Genomic DNA, 21,214 nt, shown 5'->3' with positions numbered 1-21,214 from the left:
GAAAAAAATAGATAAACAAGAGACTTTCTAGTATGGACTGAATATTTAATGCAGACATTCCACAGTTAAACTTGCATATATATTTTCTTTTTTAGACAAGGAATAAAAGTACATTTCCCATTAATAATTTGCACCTGCATCAAAATATAATTATAAACAAAACAATAGGTAAAACATTTTTTTTAAAGTTCTGTAAAAGCTACCAATGTGGTCGCATCTTAAAGGACGATTCATCAGTAATTTGAATATTTAAATTTTAAACATGAAAATGAATTAAACAGCTGCAAACTGACAGGATTGACCTAAAATCTACTAATCAAAAAATTAAAATTGCCTGAAATATAATAATAATAATGGCCAAGTCTTATATAGCGCACATATCTACCAACTATTAGGTACTCAAGGCGCCAATTAATATGAATTTTTTTTTTAAAGACAGGTAGATGAAAAAAAGAGAAGACATATTGCTAAAACATACCTTTTAATACCGCTAAAATAAAAGCATACGATAAAACAACAGACTACAATATCTTCCATAAGAACTAAAAAGTGATTCCAATTCAATTTACAGTCACCTATGTCGGCGTGTTACTTTCAGTCCCATTTCCTCAAAACCACAAAAATCCCTCTGTATAAGTCGGTATCGTGCTCTGCGGTTTGCAAGAAGTGTGGAGTGAAAAGTCCCACACACTGCTAACTGACATCTGTTTATCAATGGCACGGCCCGTGATTGATGCATCGTCCAGCAGTGTACATTATTGTGTGCATCGTTCGCTTACACGTGCGCGATCAAAAAGGGGTTTTCCCAATAGCACATCAATACCAGTACCCCCTCTCGACTGCACGCATGCGCTCTGTTCATTTTGGGGGTCCCCTTATTGTACCAGTACCATGCACACATTTAATTCGTGACTGTACACGTACGTACGTGCACAATGTACACTACAATTTACATGGACGTACAGTATGCAAGCGATCTGTATATCGTACCACTGTTAACGCTAGCTGGCCGCGCCGTCCTTGCTTCGTACGTACGTAGATCAATACCACAGCCTGTTTGTGATGATAAACATTGAGGATATATTTGCTGGAATCATGGAATCAACCATGGATGTAGAAATAAACCAGGGTAAATCAAAGCCTTTGAATTTTAGCCATGAATCTTGTTTGCATGATCTAGATACAGATGCGCATAGGCCATTAATTCAATCTATTTTTTTCACTCTGTGATTCAATTTGTGTATTTGTGTAGGTCGGCAAAATGACGACTTGCAGCAGAAGCCGACATTCGCGTAAGTCGTCACAAATTCTCTCATCCCGAGAGTGCCGTCTTAGCCGGAGTTTAATTACTGTATATTGTATTTTGAGACAGCTTATAACATTTCATAGTACATTGATGAAAGGCAAAGTCCAGTATTGAAATTAGCATCTCCCTGTACAAGTTATGGCTGTCTTAAATTATTGAATTGCACCATTTAAACAATTCGGGCGATTCACAATGCAGTGCGCCACCAAGAGTTTGACACAGAGAGATAATTTTTACCAGTGCATTGTGGGAGATGGTCGACAAATTCGCAGCGCGGAACATTTCAAAATGTTAGTTTTTCCGGTCAGTACTTTCGTAAGCGTATGATTCGAAAATATGTTTGCCCTTTTCTTTCCTTTTTATCAATATGGTCTGTTTTTTGTAAGGCGGCAGAACGATATGTCTCAATCTATAACCAATTAGCTCAAGTTGTCTACTGACACTCACTCAAATGGGCCGTGTTTTGTCGACTGTAACCTTGAAAAATGGACTCTCCATGGCAAACTCTTGGTGGCGCACTAAATTGTGAATTGCCTGAATTGTTAGCACTGACATTCAAAAAAAAAGGTGTTTGCTTAAATCTGATAAACTCAATAATCCATCCAATTTTACTGACCGATTCCATTTCGTTTACCAATCTCAATAATCCTGTCCCTCAGCATTTTCTCCCAGTTTTGTCCTTGTTTCATCTCCGTGTAATGCGTCGGCATGGTGTGCAGGTTGTTGATGTAAGGTGTGGGCTTAGGCTCCAAACCAGCCGCTAACAGAGCCTCAGGGAACTTGGCCGGATGAGCAGAGGAAAAACATACAGTTGTCTGGTGAGGAGTCTGATTGGGCGCCATACTGTAAAAATGGGAAGGACAAATAAAACAATCGAAGACAAAACTTTTATAAGTGGAAACACAAACCTTTCCATAGCATCACTGCCAGTTTATCTTATATAAACACCGCAAATAAGAAAGTCCACCCTCATTGGACAGGTCATAATTTTGATTTATATGATTGCCTTATGATAACGTAATTTATATAGATCTTTGGGGAATGTTGTTAGCTACATTTTGATACCCCATTTGCTACCAAAGACTGTTAACCGTGCAACATTCACAACAATTTATGAACAATGATGCAGTTTGAATTGTTGCAAGTTTAAAGAGTACGCGAATGAAAACTGCTGCGTGACAATGTCACACTGCCCGAAACGAACGGCAGGGAATATTGATCGCACAGTGCTTGACCTGCGCTTTGTTCAGGCACTGTGCGGTCGATAGGGGCCAATTACGGGCGTGTGTGTTCGCTCTTAGCAATGTCTCCTCGCTTAATCTTTAAATTTACATTTTTTCAAACTGCATCATTTTTTCATAAACCGTTGTCAATCTTGGACGCTTTACAGTCTTTGGTAGCAAACGGAGTATCAAAATTAGCTAACAACATCCCCAAAGATCTACATAAATGACGTCGGCATAAGACGATCAGACTCAAAATTATGACCCCTCCAATGAGTGTGGACTTTTTTGTGGTGTTTAGTAATATGGGTCACTATCCATGTTCCTTTGAAAGATAAATTGAAGAATACCTGTTGCTTATACAAGTTTCACAGCAGAGTATTTTAAATACCTAGACCGATTACTTCTTGTACCGTTAGATGAATACCTTTGGAACTATTATTGGGAGGGGGAGGGGGAGGGGGGAGGAGTAGGATGAGGAGGGGGGGGGGGGGGGGGAGGGGGAAGGCAGCCAACCTAAAAATAAAAGTAATCCTCCCCCACAATGATTTCTGCAAATGTTCTTGGGAACTGAAGAGATCATTGAAGTGCTTAAACAATGTCTGACAAATCTTTGTTTGGAAACAAATATCTAAATTTCACAACATGTTTGTAGAAATAAACTAATGTACAAATTTCAGACTGAAACCAGTCATATTCAACTAAGGAACTGACCGGTCCAGCTTGCTGAAGTAATAACTGACGGCCACGGCTGTATGAGGACAGATAAGGTAGCGGTGGTCATGCCAACATCGCTGCATTGTCTTCACGATGACGTCATCGCCATACGAAGCCGAGGACAGAACGGTCTGCATCTGATGAGAAAACAAACACCAGGAGAATGTCAGAAAACGAAATGCCGTGTCATGAATGTTCTGCTGAAGAGAAAAGGAAAAATCTTGATTTGACCATATTTTGGGGTGGACCAGAGTAGCTCGTGATCTCGGTGCTGCTGTGTTTCAGCCGGTTTCTTCTTCAACCTAAAATGGATTTGTTTTAAACAGGCAAATTTCATGGAGCAGAAAAAAAGAAGCTTTGCAACGTTTTGACTGGCATGACTCGATCTATGGTCTGCTGAGGGCGTTTAAATTAAATGTCCCATCTAGGGCAAGTTCGCGCAAGGACTATAGTTAACCATTGGTCGACTAACGCTTGCCCGAACTCTGTCTAGTCGACGATGGTTAACTACGCTAGTCGACTATTTGGAACCAACCTACTGGGGTTGGTTGCTTCGCTGGTAACCATAGCCGCGCGTTCATAACGTACAGCAGGGAGCCAGGATCCAGACGTTTTGCAATGACATTTTGACCAGCGTTCGACTAGAGACGTTCGCACACTGCTATTAGTGCGCAGGCGTAAGGTACGTCACAAATCAACCACTAGTCAACTAATGGTCCTTGCCCGAACTTGGCCCTCGTCTCCCGACGGTCACTCATGAAATCGTGATTGCCAGCCTCGTAGAAGAGAACAGCTAGTTTCCTGTCGCATGCACATAGAATGTCAGTCAGTTGTCCTTTCTCTATGGGTATCCTCGGTTCAGCCTCTGATCTTACCTTCATTTTCTCGTCAGAAGCTCGGATTTCTGGAAACTCAGGAAATTCTGAAAATGTGCATCACACTTAATTGAAAAATTATATAAAAACCGATTGTAACGGCGTAAATCTGTTATAGCGCGCGCTCTCATTCGGCAAATCATTGCCGCATCAAGATCTAGAAACTTCTGCGTTCAGATGTCAAGATAAAAGGGTCAAGATTTCACAAAATCCTGTGTAAATAAGCCCAAGGAATGCAACAGTTGGCGAGTTAATAGAAACTTTAGGATTCCCTTCTTAACATAGATTAATAATGGAAGATATGGGCAAGTGGGAAATAAGGAATTTGAGGTTGTTTTATCGTTAAAGTTTGGCGATGTACTGTAAACGACATGGACTGTTGTGTGTAGTACTGCAGGGAACTTTGTAACGGGGATTTGTGCGTACTTTACCCTCACGCATATACTGTTTAATTCATTGTGGGTTCATTTGAGCATTTCTCTCTTTAAATCAAGCCCATGCATGCATAGATTACCTGTCACTTACCTCGATAAAGGTGAATTATGTTGTACATGAGACAAGAAGTAGCCTGGCATAACTTAAGTAATTTGACTTGGATCAAGATTTAATCTGCATTTGTTAACCAAATCAAGTGTTTGCCCAGTATAGTTCATATGTGTTATGATTATTAATCTGCTAGTATGCCCAGTAACCATTGTTAGGTAATTATTGATAGTTTGTTGTTTATTGTTACAGCGAACCACACATGCTGACACAGGACTGGGCTGCCATTGGTGACAAGAAGAGGCAGAATAAACAGTCAATCAAGCCAGAGGACTGTTTCATTAAGACTCCTTTGTTAGTGCGTTCACACGTGCATTTCACTGGTCTATGTAACTAGCTTAAGAGGTTACATAAAGTTCGCAACTGCGTTCATCATGGAGACGAATGCACCGATTCCTGTACATCAAGATGCAGAACAGACTCGAGCGGCAGTGTCCAGAACAACGCGTGGTGGAACCACAGGGGCCGGTACCGAGGGGAGCATCACCGGGGCCGGATTTGCTGATGAGGCTGCATCTGCTGCAGATGACAGAAAGTCTGTGGCTTCATCCAGGATTTCAAGAGCCAGCATATCAAGCATGAAGTTGACTGAAGCTAAAGTCAAGCGAGAACTGGCTAAACTGAAACGGGAACAGCTGTTAAAGGAACAGCAATTACAAAGACAGGAGTATGAAAAACTAAAAATGCTACAAGTAGCTACAATGAAATTGAAAGTGCTAATGTAGAAGCTGCAATTTTGGCAGCAAGAGGTCATGGATCAAGAACCATTGAAACAAGGGTTGACAAATGATGCACAGGTACATGTTGAAATCTCACAATCCTTTGTGAGATAAACAGCAAGCGCAACCAATGTCACACAGTGTGCATGTCCAGACAGAAAGATATCCACTGCGAAAGGAGGGTGAAAACAAATAAAATATCAATATTGAAATCAAGACCTTGATTTAAAAAGCCCCCCCCCCCCAGTCTCAATGTTATACCTTCTGTAGCAAAGTTGCTGGAAGTGTAGTCTTGACTCCAGACTCATATTCATCCATCACTTTCTTGACCAAGGCCGTATCGCGGTTTGAAAACAATGAGAAGATGCGCTCCATGTTATATGGATTCTGTCAAGAAAAAAAGGAACAACATTAAGTTACCAAGCTATGTAGCCCACAAGTAAAAAGATCGTTTCTCTAGGATGCCTCTTCCAATAATAAAAAACTCAAAATGTTGTGTACATGTGCTTAATCTAAGTAGAGTAAATAATTATTGTTATACTTTCATTTTGCCATAAAAGAGGAAATGAGTTGTTTGAAATACAAGAAATACAAGTCGTATCATTTCCTTGAACACTGTGTCAAAGGACATGCTCTTGCCAGTGGTTACTGGATGCAATATGATTTCTTGCATATTTGCACTTAGAAAAATAATATACACCCCCTGCACAGACTGTTACTGAGGACTAGGATTTGTTATTTAAATTCCATGACAATGAGAGAACAGAGTGTCTACTCATACATATCACAGAGGGACAAAGACCTGTCCACAGTCAGTGAGGGCGCTCCACAGTCAGTGAGGGCGCAGCACAGTCAGTGAGGGCGCTACACAGTCAGTGAGGGCGCTCCACAGTCAATGAGGGTGCAGCACAGTCAGTGAGGGCGCTCCACAGTCAGTGAGGGCGCTCCACAGTCAGTGAGGGCGCAGCACAGTCAGTGAGGGCGCTCCACAGTCAGCGCTCCACAGTCAGTGAGGGCGCTCCACAGTCAGTGAGGGCGCTCCACAGTCAGTGAGGGCGCTCCACAGTCAGTGAGGGCGCTCCACAGTCAGTGAGGGCACTCCACAGTCAGTGAGGGCGCAGCACAGTCAGTGAGGGCGCTACACAGTCAGTGAGGGCGCTCCACAGTCAGCGCTCCACAGTCAGTGAGGGCGCTCCACAGTCAGTGAGGGCGCTCCACAGTCAGTGAGGGCGCTCCACAGTCAGTGAGGGCGCTCCACAGTCAGTGAGGGCGCTCTACAGAGTGTGCCAAAAAAGTGCAACATTCAGAAAACAAATAATTAAAACTGTTTCAGTTTAATGATTTTTTTTCTTCAATTAAATTAATATTACATTAAAGCCTGACTATTTCTCAATCCACTCCTTTTTACCCCATTCCATTTGGGTCCCTAGATCCAGAAATACAATCAATTAAGTGAAAGGGTGTAAATTTTACTTGGGCCACTCTCACCTGGACATGCTGAATCTGGGTTAAGCAGTGAATAGGCATTGAAGTTGGTGCCATCACAGGTGAGAGTGGCCCAAGTAAAATTTACACCGTTTCACTTAATTGATTGTATTTCTGGGTCTAGGGACCCAAATGGAATGGGGTAAAAAGAAGTGGATTGAGAAATAGTCAGGCTTTAATGTAATATATAATTTATTGAAGAAAAAACATTAAACGGCTTTAATTACTGGCTTTCTGAATGTTGCACTTGTTTGGCATACTCTGTATGCAAGAAGTCTACAGCATAACTGGAGTTATTTTACCGACCTGGATATCCATGGCGACAGAGTGGGTTTTGATGACTTCTGGGGCCCGGGCTAGTTCACCGGTAGTCAGCATACGATGTATGAAGTCATTGCTGTTGACTGCACACACTAGCTTGATGGGTAGACCCATGTGATATGCAATGCATCCACCTTGTATTGACAGAATTTTAAATTACTCTGTTTTAAAGATATAGTCCATCATTTGTAATTTGTGCATTTTGTTCGTTTGAAGCAACAAAAGTGTTCAAAATCTAATGAAGGATAATGAACAACTAACCTGATGAAGTTTCAGCTCAGCTTCAGCTGTATATTCCGAGAAAAAAGCATTCTAGGATCTCAATTTCAAATCAAAAGTTGCTGAATCATGTTTTGAATTGTTTTGAATTCCAGCTATACGCGATGTCGCGCACTGATCCGACGAATTATAGCAACCACGCGCGCCAAGCGTCGTGCAATGCTTGCGCGCACTGCGCCGAATAACAAAACGAACTACTAATTTAAATTTTCCTATGGTGCGTCTTAAGACGCACCGTTGGAAAGGCCTTCTTTCGTTGATTACTTCAAAATGATAGCTTGCCAGAAAGATTAATTTCACAGTGAGTTTAGTCCACTTACTATCTTTCAACCAAGTATGTTTTTCAACAATAATACGCCAGTTACTTTTTCGGATGGCTGCAAATGATGGACTATAGATTTAAGTTCATACCTTGATGATAAATTATTGAAAAACAGGTTCCAAATGGTGAAAATCCTTCAAGTATTTGATCCAAAAAAAAGAAAGAAGATGAACAGGGCGTGACTTAAGGGCCAATTTCACGGCAGAGGGTAAACTGTACAGTGCATTTTCTGAACATTTACCAAACTTGTCCAACGAATGCAGACTGAATAATTCGAATTTTGTACCAAATTTTGAGCTAGTTCATACTGTTCACTCTTAGATCACTTGCAGTAGTGATGCTGCGGTCAGAAAAATATCCGTGCCAACTTTGAGCAGAAATGTTGACTAAACCACTAAGGCCAGCATTTTTTAAATTATTGGATTACGAGCATGACATGAAATTTTGCAGGGTCAGAGGACTGAAAAAAATAGAAATAATTTTTTTAAATTACATATTTTTTGTTACAAACACAACGGCTAGTACGCATGTAATGTTGCAGTCCCATGTATGTATAAGGCACGGCGGCACGACCCCTAATTATGTGGCGTGGCCCCACATGTGGAGCACCTTGATTTTCTGCCTCAAGTGCCTTGAATTCTACATCCACAAGCCATCAGTATTCTAGAACCAACACTATAACCATCTTAACTTTTCCATGCTCAAATACACCCAACTATCCACTCACCAGTGACGTGTCCAGCTGCACCAGTTGGAACCACAATCTCCACCTCATCTCCAATGTTCTGACAGACTTTGAGGTAACCGTAAAAGTAACCGGTGACCTGACAGAGGACGCGGGACATGTTGATGGAGTTCATGGTGCAGAGATTGTGAAGTGATTTGAAGTCTTGGTCCAGGCAAACGGCTTTGACTGGAACATCTATGTCATCTGAGGAACCTTCCCCTACAAACAGAACCAAAAAAGTGATGGACGTTGTATCTGCATATTGGTTCAGATTTGGCTTTGTGCCCACATCTCAACCAAACCTACTGGTGCTGGCTGACTCATTCAAAATACAGAATCTTGTAAAGAATCACAAAGAAGATACACATAACTGGCCTCGCTCCAGTTTACTGAGCAGACAATTCAAGTTCAGTTTTACCTGCAAAGACGTGAACATTGTCGTCCAACACGGTAGTCATCTGGAGCTCCTGTACCTGAGTGCAGTATCCTTTGGGGAATAACACCACAATGTCCATCCATTGTGATCCACGGACGGCTTCGATAGATGAAGGGCCAGTGTCCCCAGACGTTCCTGAGAAAAACAGGAATTGGAAATATGTCAAACTCGCTGCTAAAAACAGATACAAAGTGGCAAGCTGACCATGGCAAGCTCAGTTGTTGAGTGATTAGCACATCTGCACTAGTTGTTAGGAGGTTGTGGGTTCGAGTCCAAACCGAGCAAGCTTTTGACTTTTTTCACAAACTCTCAGAAACCATGCACTGAGTATACAACTTTTAATGAGTCACACTGATGATGGACATATCCCTATATTGAATTGTTTTCTTCTTCTTATTATTATTCTTTAAAAAAACCCCCAGGTATCAGAATTTGGAGGATTTAAGGATATAATGCTTTAACCCTCCTGCTATTTAAACAGTCACAGACAGTCAAAAAATCAATCCTCTTCCCCTGCCATGTCATTTATACAGGCTTGTCAACAACAGTCAGATCAGATGTCGCAATTTTGGACACAGCTGGCTTATCAATCACCTACAGTCAATGCATAGCTGTGTCAAGTTACATAAACAGTCATAGCCAGTCAATCCTGCTTTATGTAGGCTGGGAACTCTTAACTGTTGAAAACAGTCACTTGATTGATTTGAATGAAAGGACAACTTGGCACAGAATATATGTTTGCATAGGAGGGTTTACCAGTGTTGTAGTCTGGTAGTACTCGTACTCGGTACTCGTACTCGAGTACTACTCAAGTACTTTTTTTGGAGTACATGTACTCCTACTCAAATGTCAAAGTACTCGTACTTGAAACGATGGTACTCGTACTCGGGCAGCACAGTACTCGTACTCGACAGGTCGAAATTGTACTCGATCATTAAAGTACTCGTACTCGAATATCAGTATATATACTCGGGGGGGAAAAATGGTATAGCTTGACGGCTTACCACGGCCTTATTTATCGATACTTTCAGTTTGAAATGGTTGATTGGCTTGTGGAGAAATCAAAGTTTCCTGATTTTCCTCTGAGCACGTCCGGACAAACACATTTAACAGCAAGCCGTGATTGGGTCTGTATATTGGTCTGACTGGGCCTGGGCCAATTACGCACAATGAATCATTTGCCGTATGGCCGTATTGGAAATACAAGTACTCGTACTCGTACTCGGAAGTACAGTACTCGTACTCGGAAGTACAAGTATTCGTACTCGGAGACCTGTTCTTATAATCGGAGGTACAAGTACTCGTACTCGGAGACCTGTTCTTGTACTCGGAGGTACAAGTACTCGTACTAGGCAACCTAAGTACTCGGCAGTACTCGTTACTTGGAAAAAGTACTCGACTACAACACCTGGGTTTACTAATGAAAAAAACCTCACCATCTAAGTCTTTCACCATCTATTCATCTTTCATGAATAAGTTTCAGAGTTGTAATGACTCGAGTCAATGACTCGAGTCAATGACTCGACTCGAGTCCGACTCGAGTCACATTTTTTGGCGACTCGACTCGACTCGAGTCCCGACGGGTAAATGACTCGACTCGACTCGAGTCACTGCGAGCAAATGACGAATGACTCGACTCGACTCGAGGAAGGCTAATAAGACTCGAGTCCCAAAATAAAAGCAAAACTTACTTGCGAAAAATATTTGCAATGACTTACGCTGCGCCGTTCGCGTTGCCAGTTTTTGTTCACGTCACGTTAATGTTCGCGAATAATGTACGTTTATATACAGCGGCAGTCTGTTTCCTTCCTCCATAATGAAACAACAAACATACACCGTGTCGCGGACTCCCACCTTGTGGTTCTATAGCATGTAATGCTAAACCCGGAACCAGACTTAAAACGCATTTCTCAATCCGTGGTTTCATCATTGGTTTCGGGCGATTTTGAAGTTCTTGGTGGAACGCTGGCTAAATTCATGTCCCGATTTCACACAAAAAATGGATACGGACGGGCCCACCTTTAAATAATCAGAAACAGTTTTGTATAATGCAATTAGGTTTTAACGTTGTCAGCGATCAGCGAACAACAATATCTAGACCCGAAGCCAAACCAGTTATAAGACCGAAGTTTCACATCTTCTTTTCTGTGACGTGAGCTAGCAATGGAAACTGTTGGTTGGGTACCATACAGCATACTTTATGTCTTTGGATTTCCGTAATAGACTGGTGCCTTGTATTCTTTCTCTCTTGTGTTTGTTGCTTTTTATTGTAATTTAGTGTTCAAATATTTGTGACTCGAATTGACTCGATCTAAATACTTGACTCGACTCGACTCGACTCGACCACACTCTGTGACTCGTCTCGACTCGACCTTGTTGACCTAATGACTCGACTCGACTCGAGTCACTTCTTTAAAATGACTCGACTCGACTCGAGTCACAAAAATCAGTGACTCGTTACAACTCTGATAAGTTTCAAAAAATTCTGAGCTCGTTTACTCACCAACTACAATGGTCACATGCTCTTCTCTTTTCTTAAAGAAATAATCCAGCAGACGCGCCATAACGAATGTGGACAGGTCCTTGAAAGCCAATGTCTTGGTGTTACCCATCTCTAAGACATTAAGACCGTCTTGGAAGGAGGACAGAGCAGCCACAGACTCCACGGGGAGACGGGAGTAAGCCTTGTCAATCACAGCTGGAAAGTGAAGAAGGAGAAAGAGAAATGATTTGCAAAATTCGACTTTACCCACGATGTAAATGACATGAGAATGAGGCTTCGCCTCGACCCACTACGCAGGGGGAAGGGGGCCTTTTTGCCCTGACATCCACTTTGCCGGTGATCAACTCGTGAAGACACACACATACACACATCTATTGCCCTTTGTAGTATAGCGATGATATTGTAAGATCCATATATATCAGAAATTTTCATTTTTCAACAAAACGTGACATTGAAATGAAAGTAGAACCAGACCATTAAGAAAAACACACAACTGATCCATGTTCACACATATTAATTAAATGACATCAGAAAATGTCTCAAAAAGCTTAATTTGAAGGTCTATGTATGCCTGTTTTTCATAACAGAGTACGAGACAAATTTCAGTCGAATTTGACTAAAATTTAAATTTTGACAGTTACCTAAAAAATAATTCCCTTGACTTTAGAAATGTATAAAACCACCCAAGCGATGAAACAAAACAATACCTCCCAAATCCCCTCTGCTAATTTCTTCCTCATCAATGAAGAGCGGCAAAATTTCCTTGCACAGTTGAGGCAAAGAAAGAGTTGACCAGGACTTCAAGAGATCTGATGAGATCTGTGGAATGGTCTTAGGCATGAGCAATCCACCGTCGGACATGTAGCCTGGAGAGAAGAGCGCCTCCTCAAAGCTATACTCCCTAGCCTGCCCTCGTGTGGTGACAAACTTCATTGTGGCAGGCAAAGTGTAGACCTGGTACGTGGTTCAACTCTGGAATTGATAAAAAAAAATGGGTGAGACTAGGGTGAACTTTCTCCGACTATCACCGAATAAAATTGTATCGGTTGTTAAAGGTTCTGTTAAGATTGAAATGTCAGTCCTATGACTTCTATGATTTCTAAACACATGTGACATTAATTAACCCTAACCGCCCTGAATCCTTCAAAATCCTCTTTGCCAAAGTGGAGGAATTTGGAGGATTGAGGTTACATGGCAAAGTGCGTTACTGATTTTGATTTCGTTGGATGCATTTTGTCAAGGTCTTGGGCTGGACCTTGTGTTGTTTTTGCTCAGCCATGCATAAATATATAGGCCTGGATTATGCTTGAAATCCTAGGTACTGCTCCAGGATGTCACTGGCCAAACATGTTGACAGCCACTGCACTGCCACAGGATTTTGCAGGATTCAGGCAGGGGTCGATCACCCCTCCATGGACCAGATTCAAAAAATAATGGAAGATTTTGCAGGATTCTAGCAAAAAGGTCCCTGGAGGGAGTTGGGGTTAATAATAGTGGCTAGGGAGCATGTTAATATTGCCAAGGGGTTTGGGTGCCTGAATCATGAACAGAGGGTCCGGGGTTTGAATCCAGCTGCTGGTCATATGTAATCTTGTGTCCTTGGGCAAGCCACTTCATCCTAATTTGCCTCTTCTCCACCCATGAGAATAAATGGGTACCAGCATTAGCTTGGGAGCAACCAGCGATAGACTAGCATCCTATCCTGGGGGAAAGAAATTTCCAATTCTATGTTGAAGCGTATGCCGTGCCATATGAGTGGCAATTGAATGATTATGATGATGATAGTTAACCATAAATTATGGTTAACTCTGGATAAGAGTTGCAAACTCATGAATTTTCAAAGTACATTTTCTACAAGTAAATCCTTTTTCTTGGAAAGTAGACTAACCAAGCTTTCAGAAACATTTTGCTTTTCTTCTACTGCACTTGGATATACTTTTATTAAGGATTGAAGTTTCGAAAAACAGAACTAGCAATTTCCCTCTGTTACAGTTCTTAACATATGAATTCCTGTCACAAAAAAACATGACAAAGTTGTGTATTTTTTTACATGAATAGATCTTCTTGGTTCAAACTTGAATTCCTATCTTCTATCAAGGTGACCTCACCTAGAAAGTAAAATAATTTTTTTTTTGGATTCTAGATGCTCTCATTGCTCTGTGGTGCGATCCATGGAGGTAGACCTCGATCGATGTAACCGATATTCGATAACCTATCTAGCAAAGACCCTGACTCATGTTGTATCTTGCTGCTTCCGCACTCAGCTGTGAATGAAATCCTGTTACCAGGCTGATCTTGGCACGAAAATCGGGCCGGATTTTCGGCTAGGCACTATTTTTACGGTGGCGCGCCGCCGCGAAGATTGCCACTACGGTGGCCCTAAACAGTCATTGCAAATATACCTTAGGAGAAAACGAATTATAAAGGAAGTTCAACTTCTTATCACGGTGGATTACCTTAAATAACTGAAACTGTTGTTTATTCGACTCTAAAGTAAATTGTAATGAAGACTGTGGCAATATATTTTCAGAATCGGGAATGTTAATGTTATAAATGTTAACGTTACTGAATTAAGGTTCTGCCTTATAGCCGATGAGAGGGCGCTATATCCGCCAGACTACTCCTTGTAATGAGTAGTGTTGCGTTGCGGAAAGGACCGGGTCCCAGGCATGAGAATCCTGTTTAAACAGGAACCGGCCGCGATTTTCTTTTCCCAAACTATATGGTTGTTTAGCGCCCTCTACGATACTTTTATGACACGTACGTACGCAGGTATTATAATAAATGTAAAATGATTTTGTACCCTCCTAAATGCCAGAAATGTCCCGTTCCAATTGCATACACGGATTAAGGGACATCCAAAGTGTATTCTATTCGCGCCCCGAATAAATCGGTATTGAAACAGAGTCAGCCCAATTAAATTAATCCAACGATTGATAATTAACGTACAAAACAGCCGTTTTCCAAAGAAAATACGGATATCCCATTTTGAAATGATTTTGTACCATCCTAAATGTCCGAAATGTCCCGTTCCAATGGCATACACGGGTTAAAGGACATCCAAAGTGTATTCTATTTGCGCCCCGAATAAATTGGTATTGAAACAGAGTCAGCCCCATTAAATTAATTCGACGATTGATAACTAACGTACAAAACAGCCGTTTTCCAAAGAAAATACGGGTATCCTATTTTGAAATGATTTTGTACCTTCCTAAATGTCTGAAATGTCCCGTTCCAATGGCACACACGGGTTAAGGGACATCCCAAGTGTATTCTATTTGCGCCCCGAATAAATCGGTATTGAAACAGTGTCAGCCCAATTAAATTAATCCGACGATTGATAATTAACGTACAAAACAGCCGTTTTCCAAAGAAAATACGGATATCCTATTTTCAAATGATTTTGTACCTTCCTAAATGTCTGAAATGTCCCGTTCCAATGGCATACACGGGTGAAAGGACATCCAAAGTGTATTCTATTTGCGCCCCGAATAAATCGGTATTGAAACAGAGTCAGCCCAATTAAATTAATCCGACGATTGATAATTAACTTACAAAACAGCCGTTTTCCAAAGAAAATACGGGTATCCCATTTTGAAATGATTTTGTACCATCCTAAATGTCCGAAATGTCCCGTTCCAATTGTATACACGGGTTGAGTGACTCTCAAAGTGTATTCTATTCGCGCCCCGAATAAATCGGTATTGAAACAGAGTAAGCCCAATTAAATTAATCCGACAATTGATAATTACGATACAAAAGACCGGTTTTCCAAATAACATACGGATATCCCATTTTGAAATGATTTTGTTTCATTCTAATTCCTAAATGTCCGAAATTTCCCGTTCCAATTACATACACGGGTTAAGGGACATCCAAAGTGTATTCTATTCGCGCCCCGAATAAATCGGCATTGAAACAGTGTCAGCCCAATTAAATTGATCCGACGATTGATAATTACGATACAAAACAACGGTTTTCCAAAGAAAATACGGGTATCCCATTTTGAAATGATTTTGTACCATCCTACATGTCCGAAATGTCCCGTTCCAATTGCATACACGGGTTAAGGGACATCCAAAGTGTATTCCATTTGCGCCCCGAATAAATTGGTATTGAAACAGAGTCAGCCCAATTAAATTAATTCAACGATTGATAATTACGAAACAAAACAGCAGTTTTCCAAAGAAAATACGGATATCCCATTTTGAAATGATTCCGTACCATCCTAAATGTCCGAAATATCCCGTTCCAATTGCATACAGGGGTTAAGGGACATCCAATGTGTATTCTATTCGCGCCCCGAATAAATCAGTATTGAAACAGTGTCAGCCCAATTAAATTAATCCGACGATTGATAATTACGAAACAAAACAGCCGTTTTCCAAAGAAAATACGGATATCCCATTTTGAAATGATTTTGTACCATCCTAAATGTCCGAAATGTCCCGTTCCAATTGCATACACGGGTTAAGGGACATTCAAAGTGTATTCTATTCGCGCCCCGAATAAATCGGCATTGAAACAGTGTCAGCCTAATTAAATTTATCCGACGATTGATAATTACGAAACAAAACAGCCGTTTTCCAAAGAAAATACGGATATCCCATTTAGAAATGATTTTGTACTATCCTAAATATCCGAAATGTCCCGTTCCAATTGCATACAAGGGTTAAGGGACATTCAAAGTGTATTCTATTCGCGCCCCGAATAAATCGGCATTGAAACAGTGTCAGCCTAATTAAATTGATCCGACGATTGATAATTACGATACAAAACAACGGTTTTCCAATGAAAATACGGATATCCCATTTTGAAATGATTTTGTACCATCCTAAATGTCCGAAATGTCCCGTTCCAATTACATACACGGGTTAAGGGACATCCAAAGTGTATTGTAATCGTGCCCCGAATAAATCCGAACTGAAACAGTGTCAGCCCAATTAATTTCATACTGAGGCTAAAATTGAGGCAACACAAACATTTTTCATCAGAAATACGGATTTCCGGCTTTGGAATGAATTTGTTCCATCGTTAATGACAGAAATTTAATTTTTTTAACAATCCTTCAAAGAGATGATCAACAAAGATTTTATAAGCGCACCGAGAAAATCTGTTCGTTAAAAAGCACAGCCCAATTAATTTAATAATAAGACGGAGATCATGCTTTTTGCCAGCCATTGACATTGATTGAAACGGAAAGCCGTATTTTCAAACGATATTGTTCCATCGTTAATTACAAAAGTATTCAGATCTGAATGGATAGGAGGGTGAAATGACTTTCAAAGTTTATTTTATAAGCGCCCCGAATAAATTGGTATTGAAACAGTCTCAGCCCAATTAATTTCATACCGAGGCTAAAATTCAGGCAAAACAAACATTTTTCATCAGAAATAGGAATTTCCGGCTTAGGATTTATTGGAATGAATTTGTTCCATCGTTAAAGGGAATGTACATCATTGGCTTTTGCTGTAATTTTCAGAAATGAACTATTTGAGGGGTTAGTATAACAGATCAAATATTATTACACTGACATGTTTGAAGTTTTTGTGTTCGAAAATACTGGAAAAACCAAGAAAAACAAAAATGTTCAAGCAGTCTGGTTCCTTGACTCCACTAAAGATGAAATGGATCAATTTATAGATGCCGGAAAATTGTAAGGTAATGGAACCAGTCTAACCAGGGTCTAACTGGCCTGCACCCGTTCATGATCATGTAACCAATAGCAAACAAAATTTGGACTGAAAAAAAAATTCGTAAATTTGGAGCAGTAGTTGAAAATAGTTAGGTTTTTCCAACGGTGGTCGGCGCTTGCAGGCATTGCTGTATACAGACAGACTACACATAGAGGTACTACTGGAATTGATGCGCTAAATCTTAAATTTTCTCCGCAACTGCTGGGTTTCAGGACCTGTCCTTTTGCCTGCTTGTGGGCCTCATCACAAGCTTCCGAACAAGGTATAGTTTGTGCAGAACTGCCCAGGTTAAGGTACCTTTAGACCGCGATATACGAAGTTCGTGTCGCGGGCGCTTGAAGGCATTGCTGTATAGACTGACTGCACATAGGGGTACTACTGGCATTGATGCGCTAAATCTTGAATTTTCTCTGCAACTGCTGGGTTTCAGGACCTGTCCTTTTGCCAGCTTGTGGGCCTCATTACAAGCTTCCGAACAAGGTAGAGTTTGTGCAGAACTGCCCAGGTTAAGGTACCTTTAGACCGCGATATACGAAGTTCGTGTCGCGGGAGCTTGCAGCCATTGCTGTATAGACTGACTGCACATAGGGGTACTACTGGCATTGATGCGCTAAATCTTGAATTGTCTCCGCAACTGCTGGGTTTCAGGACCTGTTCTTTTTCCCAGCTGGTGGGCCTCATCACAAGCTTCCGAACAAGGTATAGTTTGTGAAGAACTGCCCAGGTAAAGGTACCTTTAGACCGCGATTTACGAAGTTCGTGTCTCAGGCGCTTGCAGACATTGCTGTTAAGACAGACTGCACATAGGGGTACTACTGGAATTGAGGCGCTAAATCTTGAATTTTCTCCGCAACTGCTGGGTATCAGGACCTGTCCTTTCGCCAGCTTGGGAACCTCATCGCAAGCTTCCGAACAAGGTATAGTTTGTCCAGAACTGCCCAGGTTAAGGTACCTTTAGACCGCAATATACGAAGTTCGTGTCGCGGGAGCTTGCAGCCGTTGCTGTATAGACTGACTGCACATAGGGGTACTACTGGAATTGAGGCGCTAAATCTTGAATTTTCTCCGCAACCTGCTGGGTATCAGGACCTGTCCTTTTGCCAGCTTGTGGGCCTCATCGCAAGCTTCCGAACAAGGTATAGTTTGTGCAGAACTGCCCAGGTTAAGGTACCTTTAGACTGAGATATACGAAGTTTGTGTCGCGGGCGCTTGCAAGCATTGCTGTATAAACTGACTGCACATAGGGGTACTACTGGCATTGATGCGCTAAATCTTGAATTTTCTCCGCAACTGCTGGGTTTCAGGACCTGTCATTTTGCCAGCTTGTGGGCCTCATCACAAGCTTCCGAACAAGGTATAGTTTGTGCAGAACGGCCCAGGTTAAGGTACCTTTAGACCGCGATATACGAAGTTCGTGTCGTGGGCGCTTGCAGGCATTGCTGTATAGACTGACTGCACATAGGTGTACTACTGGCATTGATGCGCTAAATCTTGAACTTTCTCCGCAACTGCTGGGTTTCAGGACCTGTCCTTTTGCCACCCTGTGGGCCTCATGACACGCTTCCGAACAAGGTATAGTTTGTGCAGAACTACCCAGGTTAAGGTACCTTTAGACTGCGATATACGAAGTTCGTGTCGCGGGCGCTTGCAGGCATTGCTGTATAGACTGACTGCACATAGGGGTACTACTGGCATTGATGCGCTAAATCTTGAATTTTCTCCGCAACTGCTGGGTTTCAGGACCTGTCCTTTTGCCAGCTTGTGGGCCTCATCGCAAGCTTCCGAACAAGGTATAGTTTGTGCAGAACTGCCCAGGTTAAGGTACCTTGAGACCACGATAAACGAAGTTCGTGTCGCGGGCGCTTGCAAGCATTGCTGTATAGACTGACTGCATCTAGGGGTACTACTGGCATTGATGCGCTAAATCTTAAATTTTCTCCGCAACTGCTGGGTTTCAGGATCTGTTCTTTTTCCCAGCTGGTGGGCCTCATCACAAGCTTCCGAACAAGGTATAGTTTTTGCAGAACTGCCAAGGTTAAGGTACCTTTAGACCGCGATATACGAAGTTCGTGTCTCAGGCGCTTGCAGACATTGCTGTTAAGACAGACTGCACATAGGGGTACTACTGGCATTGAGGCGCTAAATCTTGAATTATCTCCGCAACTGCTGGGTATCAGGACCTGTCCTTTTGCCAGCTTGTGGGCCTCATCGCAAGCTTCCGAACAAGGTATAGTTTGTGCAGAACTGCCCAGGTTAAGGTACCTTTAGACCGCGATATACGAAGTTCGTGTCGCGGGCGCTTGCAGGCATTGCTGTATAGACTGACTGCACATAGGGGTACTACTGGCATTGATGCGCTAAATCTTAAATTTTCTCCGCAACTGCTGGGTTTCAGGACCTGTCCTTTTGCCAGCTTGTGGGCCTCATTGCAAGCTTTCGAATAAGGTATAGTTTGTGCAGAACTGCCCAGGTTAAGGTACCTTTAGACCGCGATATACGAAGTTCGTGTCGCGGACGCTTGCAAGCATTGCTGTATAGACTGAATGCACATAGGGGTACTACTGGCATTGATGCGCTAAATCTTGAATTGTCTCCGCAACTGCTGGTTTTCAGGAACTGTCCTTTTGCCAGCTTGAGAACCTCATCACAAGCTTCCGAACAAGGTATAGTTTGTGCAGAACTGCCCGGGTTAAGGTACCTTGAGACCGCGATATACGAAGTTCGTGTCGCGGGCGCTTGCAAGCATTGCTGTATAGACTGACTGCACATAGGGGTACTACTGGCATTGATGCACTAAATCTTGAATTGTCTCCGCAACTGCTGGGTTTTAGGACCTGTCATTTTGCCAGCTTGTGGGCCTCATCACAAGCTTCCGAACAAGGTATAGTTTGTGCAGAACTGCCTAGGATATTGGGTGCCTTTAGACCGCGATATACGAAGTTCGTGTCGCGGGCGCTTGCAGGCATTGCTGTATAGACTGACTGCACATAGGGGTACTACTGGCATTGATGCGCTAAATCTTAAATGTTCTCCGCAACTGCTGGGTTTCAGGACCTGTCCTTTTGCGAGCTGGTGGGCCTCATTACAAGCTTCCGAACAAGGTAGAGTTTGTGCAGAACTGCCCAGGTTAAGGTACCTTTAGACCGCGATGTACGAAGTTCGTGTCGCGGGAGCTTGCAGCCATTGCTGTATAGACTGATTGCACATAGGGGTACTACTGGCATTGATGGGCTAAATCTTGAATATTGTCTCCGCAACTACTGGGTTTCAGCTGGTGGCCCTCATCACAAGCTTCCGAACAAGGTATAGTTTGTGCAGAACTGCCCAGGTTAAGGTACCTTTAGACCGCGATATACGAAGTTCGTGTCGCGGGCGCTTGCAGGCATTGCTGTAAAGACAGACTGCACATAGGGGTACTACTGGAATTGATGCGCTAAATCTTGAATTTTCTCCGCAACTGCTGGGTTTCAGGACCTGTCCTTTTGCGAGCTGGTGGGCCTCATTACAAGCTTCCGAACAAGGTAGAGTTTGTGCAGAACTGCCCAGGTTAAGGTACCTTTAGACCGCGATGTACGAAGTTCGTGTCGCGGGAGCTTGCAGCCATGGCTGTATAGACTGATTGCACATAGGGGTACTACTGGCATTGATGGGCTAAATCTTGAATATTGTCTCCGCAACTACTGGGTTTCAGGACCTGTCCTTTTTCCCAGCTGGTGGCCCTCATCACAAGCTTCCGAACAAGGTATAGTTTGTGCAGAACTGCCCAGGTTAAGGTACCTTTAGACCGCGATATACGAAGTTCCTGTCTCAGGCGCTTGCAGACATTGCTGTTAAGACAGACTGCACAAAGGGGTACTACTGGAATTGAGGCGCTCAATCTTAAATTTTCTCCGCAACTGCTGGGTATCAGGACTTGTTTTTTTGCCAGCTTGTGGGCCTTATCGCAAGCTTCCGAACAAGGTATAGTTTGTGCAGAACTGCCCGGGTTAAGGTACCTTGAGACCGCGATGTACGAAGTTCGTGTCGCGGGCGCTTGCAAGCATTGCTGTATAGACTGACTGC

General features: G+C 42.3%; 1 protein-coding gene across 3 annotated transcripts; it reads right to left on the bottom strand.

The window, feature by feature from the left end:
• Positions 1–1,219: 1,219 nt before the first annotated feature.
• On the bottom strand, positions 1,220–13,877 carry LOC119742622 (threonine synthase-like 2). 3 transcript variants are annotated; one of them, XM_038218746.1, is made up of 9 exons: positions 13,507–13,877; positions 12,164–12,428; positions 11,457–11,651; positions 8,936–9,088; positions 8,518–8,736; positions 7,175–7,323; positions 5,645–5,770; positions 3,244–3,383; positions 1,220–2,149 (listed from the first exon to the last, which is right to left on the bottom strand). In XM_038218746.1, exons 2-9 carry the CDS (start codon positions 12,387–12,389, stop codon positions 1,915–1,917), a joined length of 1,443 nt encoding a protein of 480 aa, XP_038074674.1. In that variant the 5' UTR covers positions 12,390–12,428; positions 13,507–13,877; the 3' UTR covers positions 1,220–1,914. The 3 variants fall into 3 exon arrangements, with proteins under 3 accessions (XP_038074674.1, XP_038074675.1, XP_038074673.1); XM_038218747.1 differs by having other exon boundaries at positions 13,669–13,877; XM_038218745.1 differs by having other exon boundaries at positions 13,565–13,876.
• Positions 13,878–21,214: the final 7,337 nt, after the last annotated feature.

Source organism: Patiria miniata, unplaced genomic scaffold (assembly GCF_015706575.1).
Source record: "Patiria miniata isolate m_02_andy unplaced genomic scaffold, ASM1570657v1 HiC_scaffold_6, whole genome shotgun sequence".
In the NCBI taxonomy this organism is placed as follows: Eukaryota; Metazoa; Echinodermata; class Asteroidea; order Valvatida; family Asterinidae; genus Patiria; species Patiria miniata.
This window is presented reverse-complemented; position numbering and strand designations above follow the sequence as displayed.

What these genes read in the sequence shown, in the direction of transcription:
- LOC119742622 (XM_038218746.1), bottom strand. Translation starts at nt 12,389, where the DNA reads ATGAAGTTTGTCACCACACGAGGGCAGGCTAGGGAGTATAGCTTTGAG. An exon ending in TAGCAGAGGGGATTTGGGAG is followed by an intron (nt 11,652 to 12,163) that starts GTATTGTTTTGT and finishes TTCACTTTCCAG; the next exon opens with CTGTGATTGACAAGGCTTAC. An exon ending in TACTTCAGCAAGCTGGACCG is followed by an intron (nt 2,150 to 3,243) that starts GTCAGTTCCTTA and finishes CCATTTTTACAG; the next exon opens with TATGGCGCCCAATCAGACTC.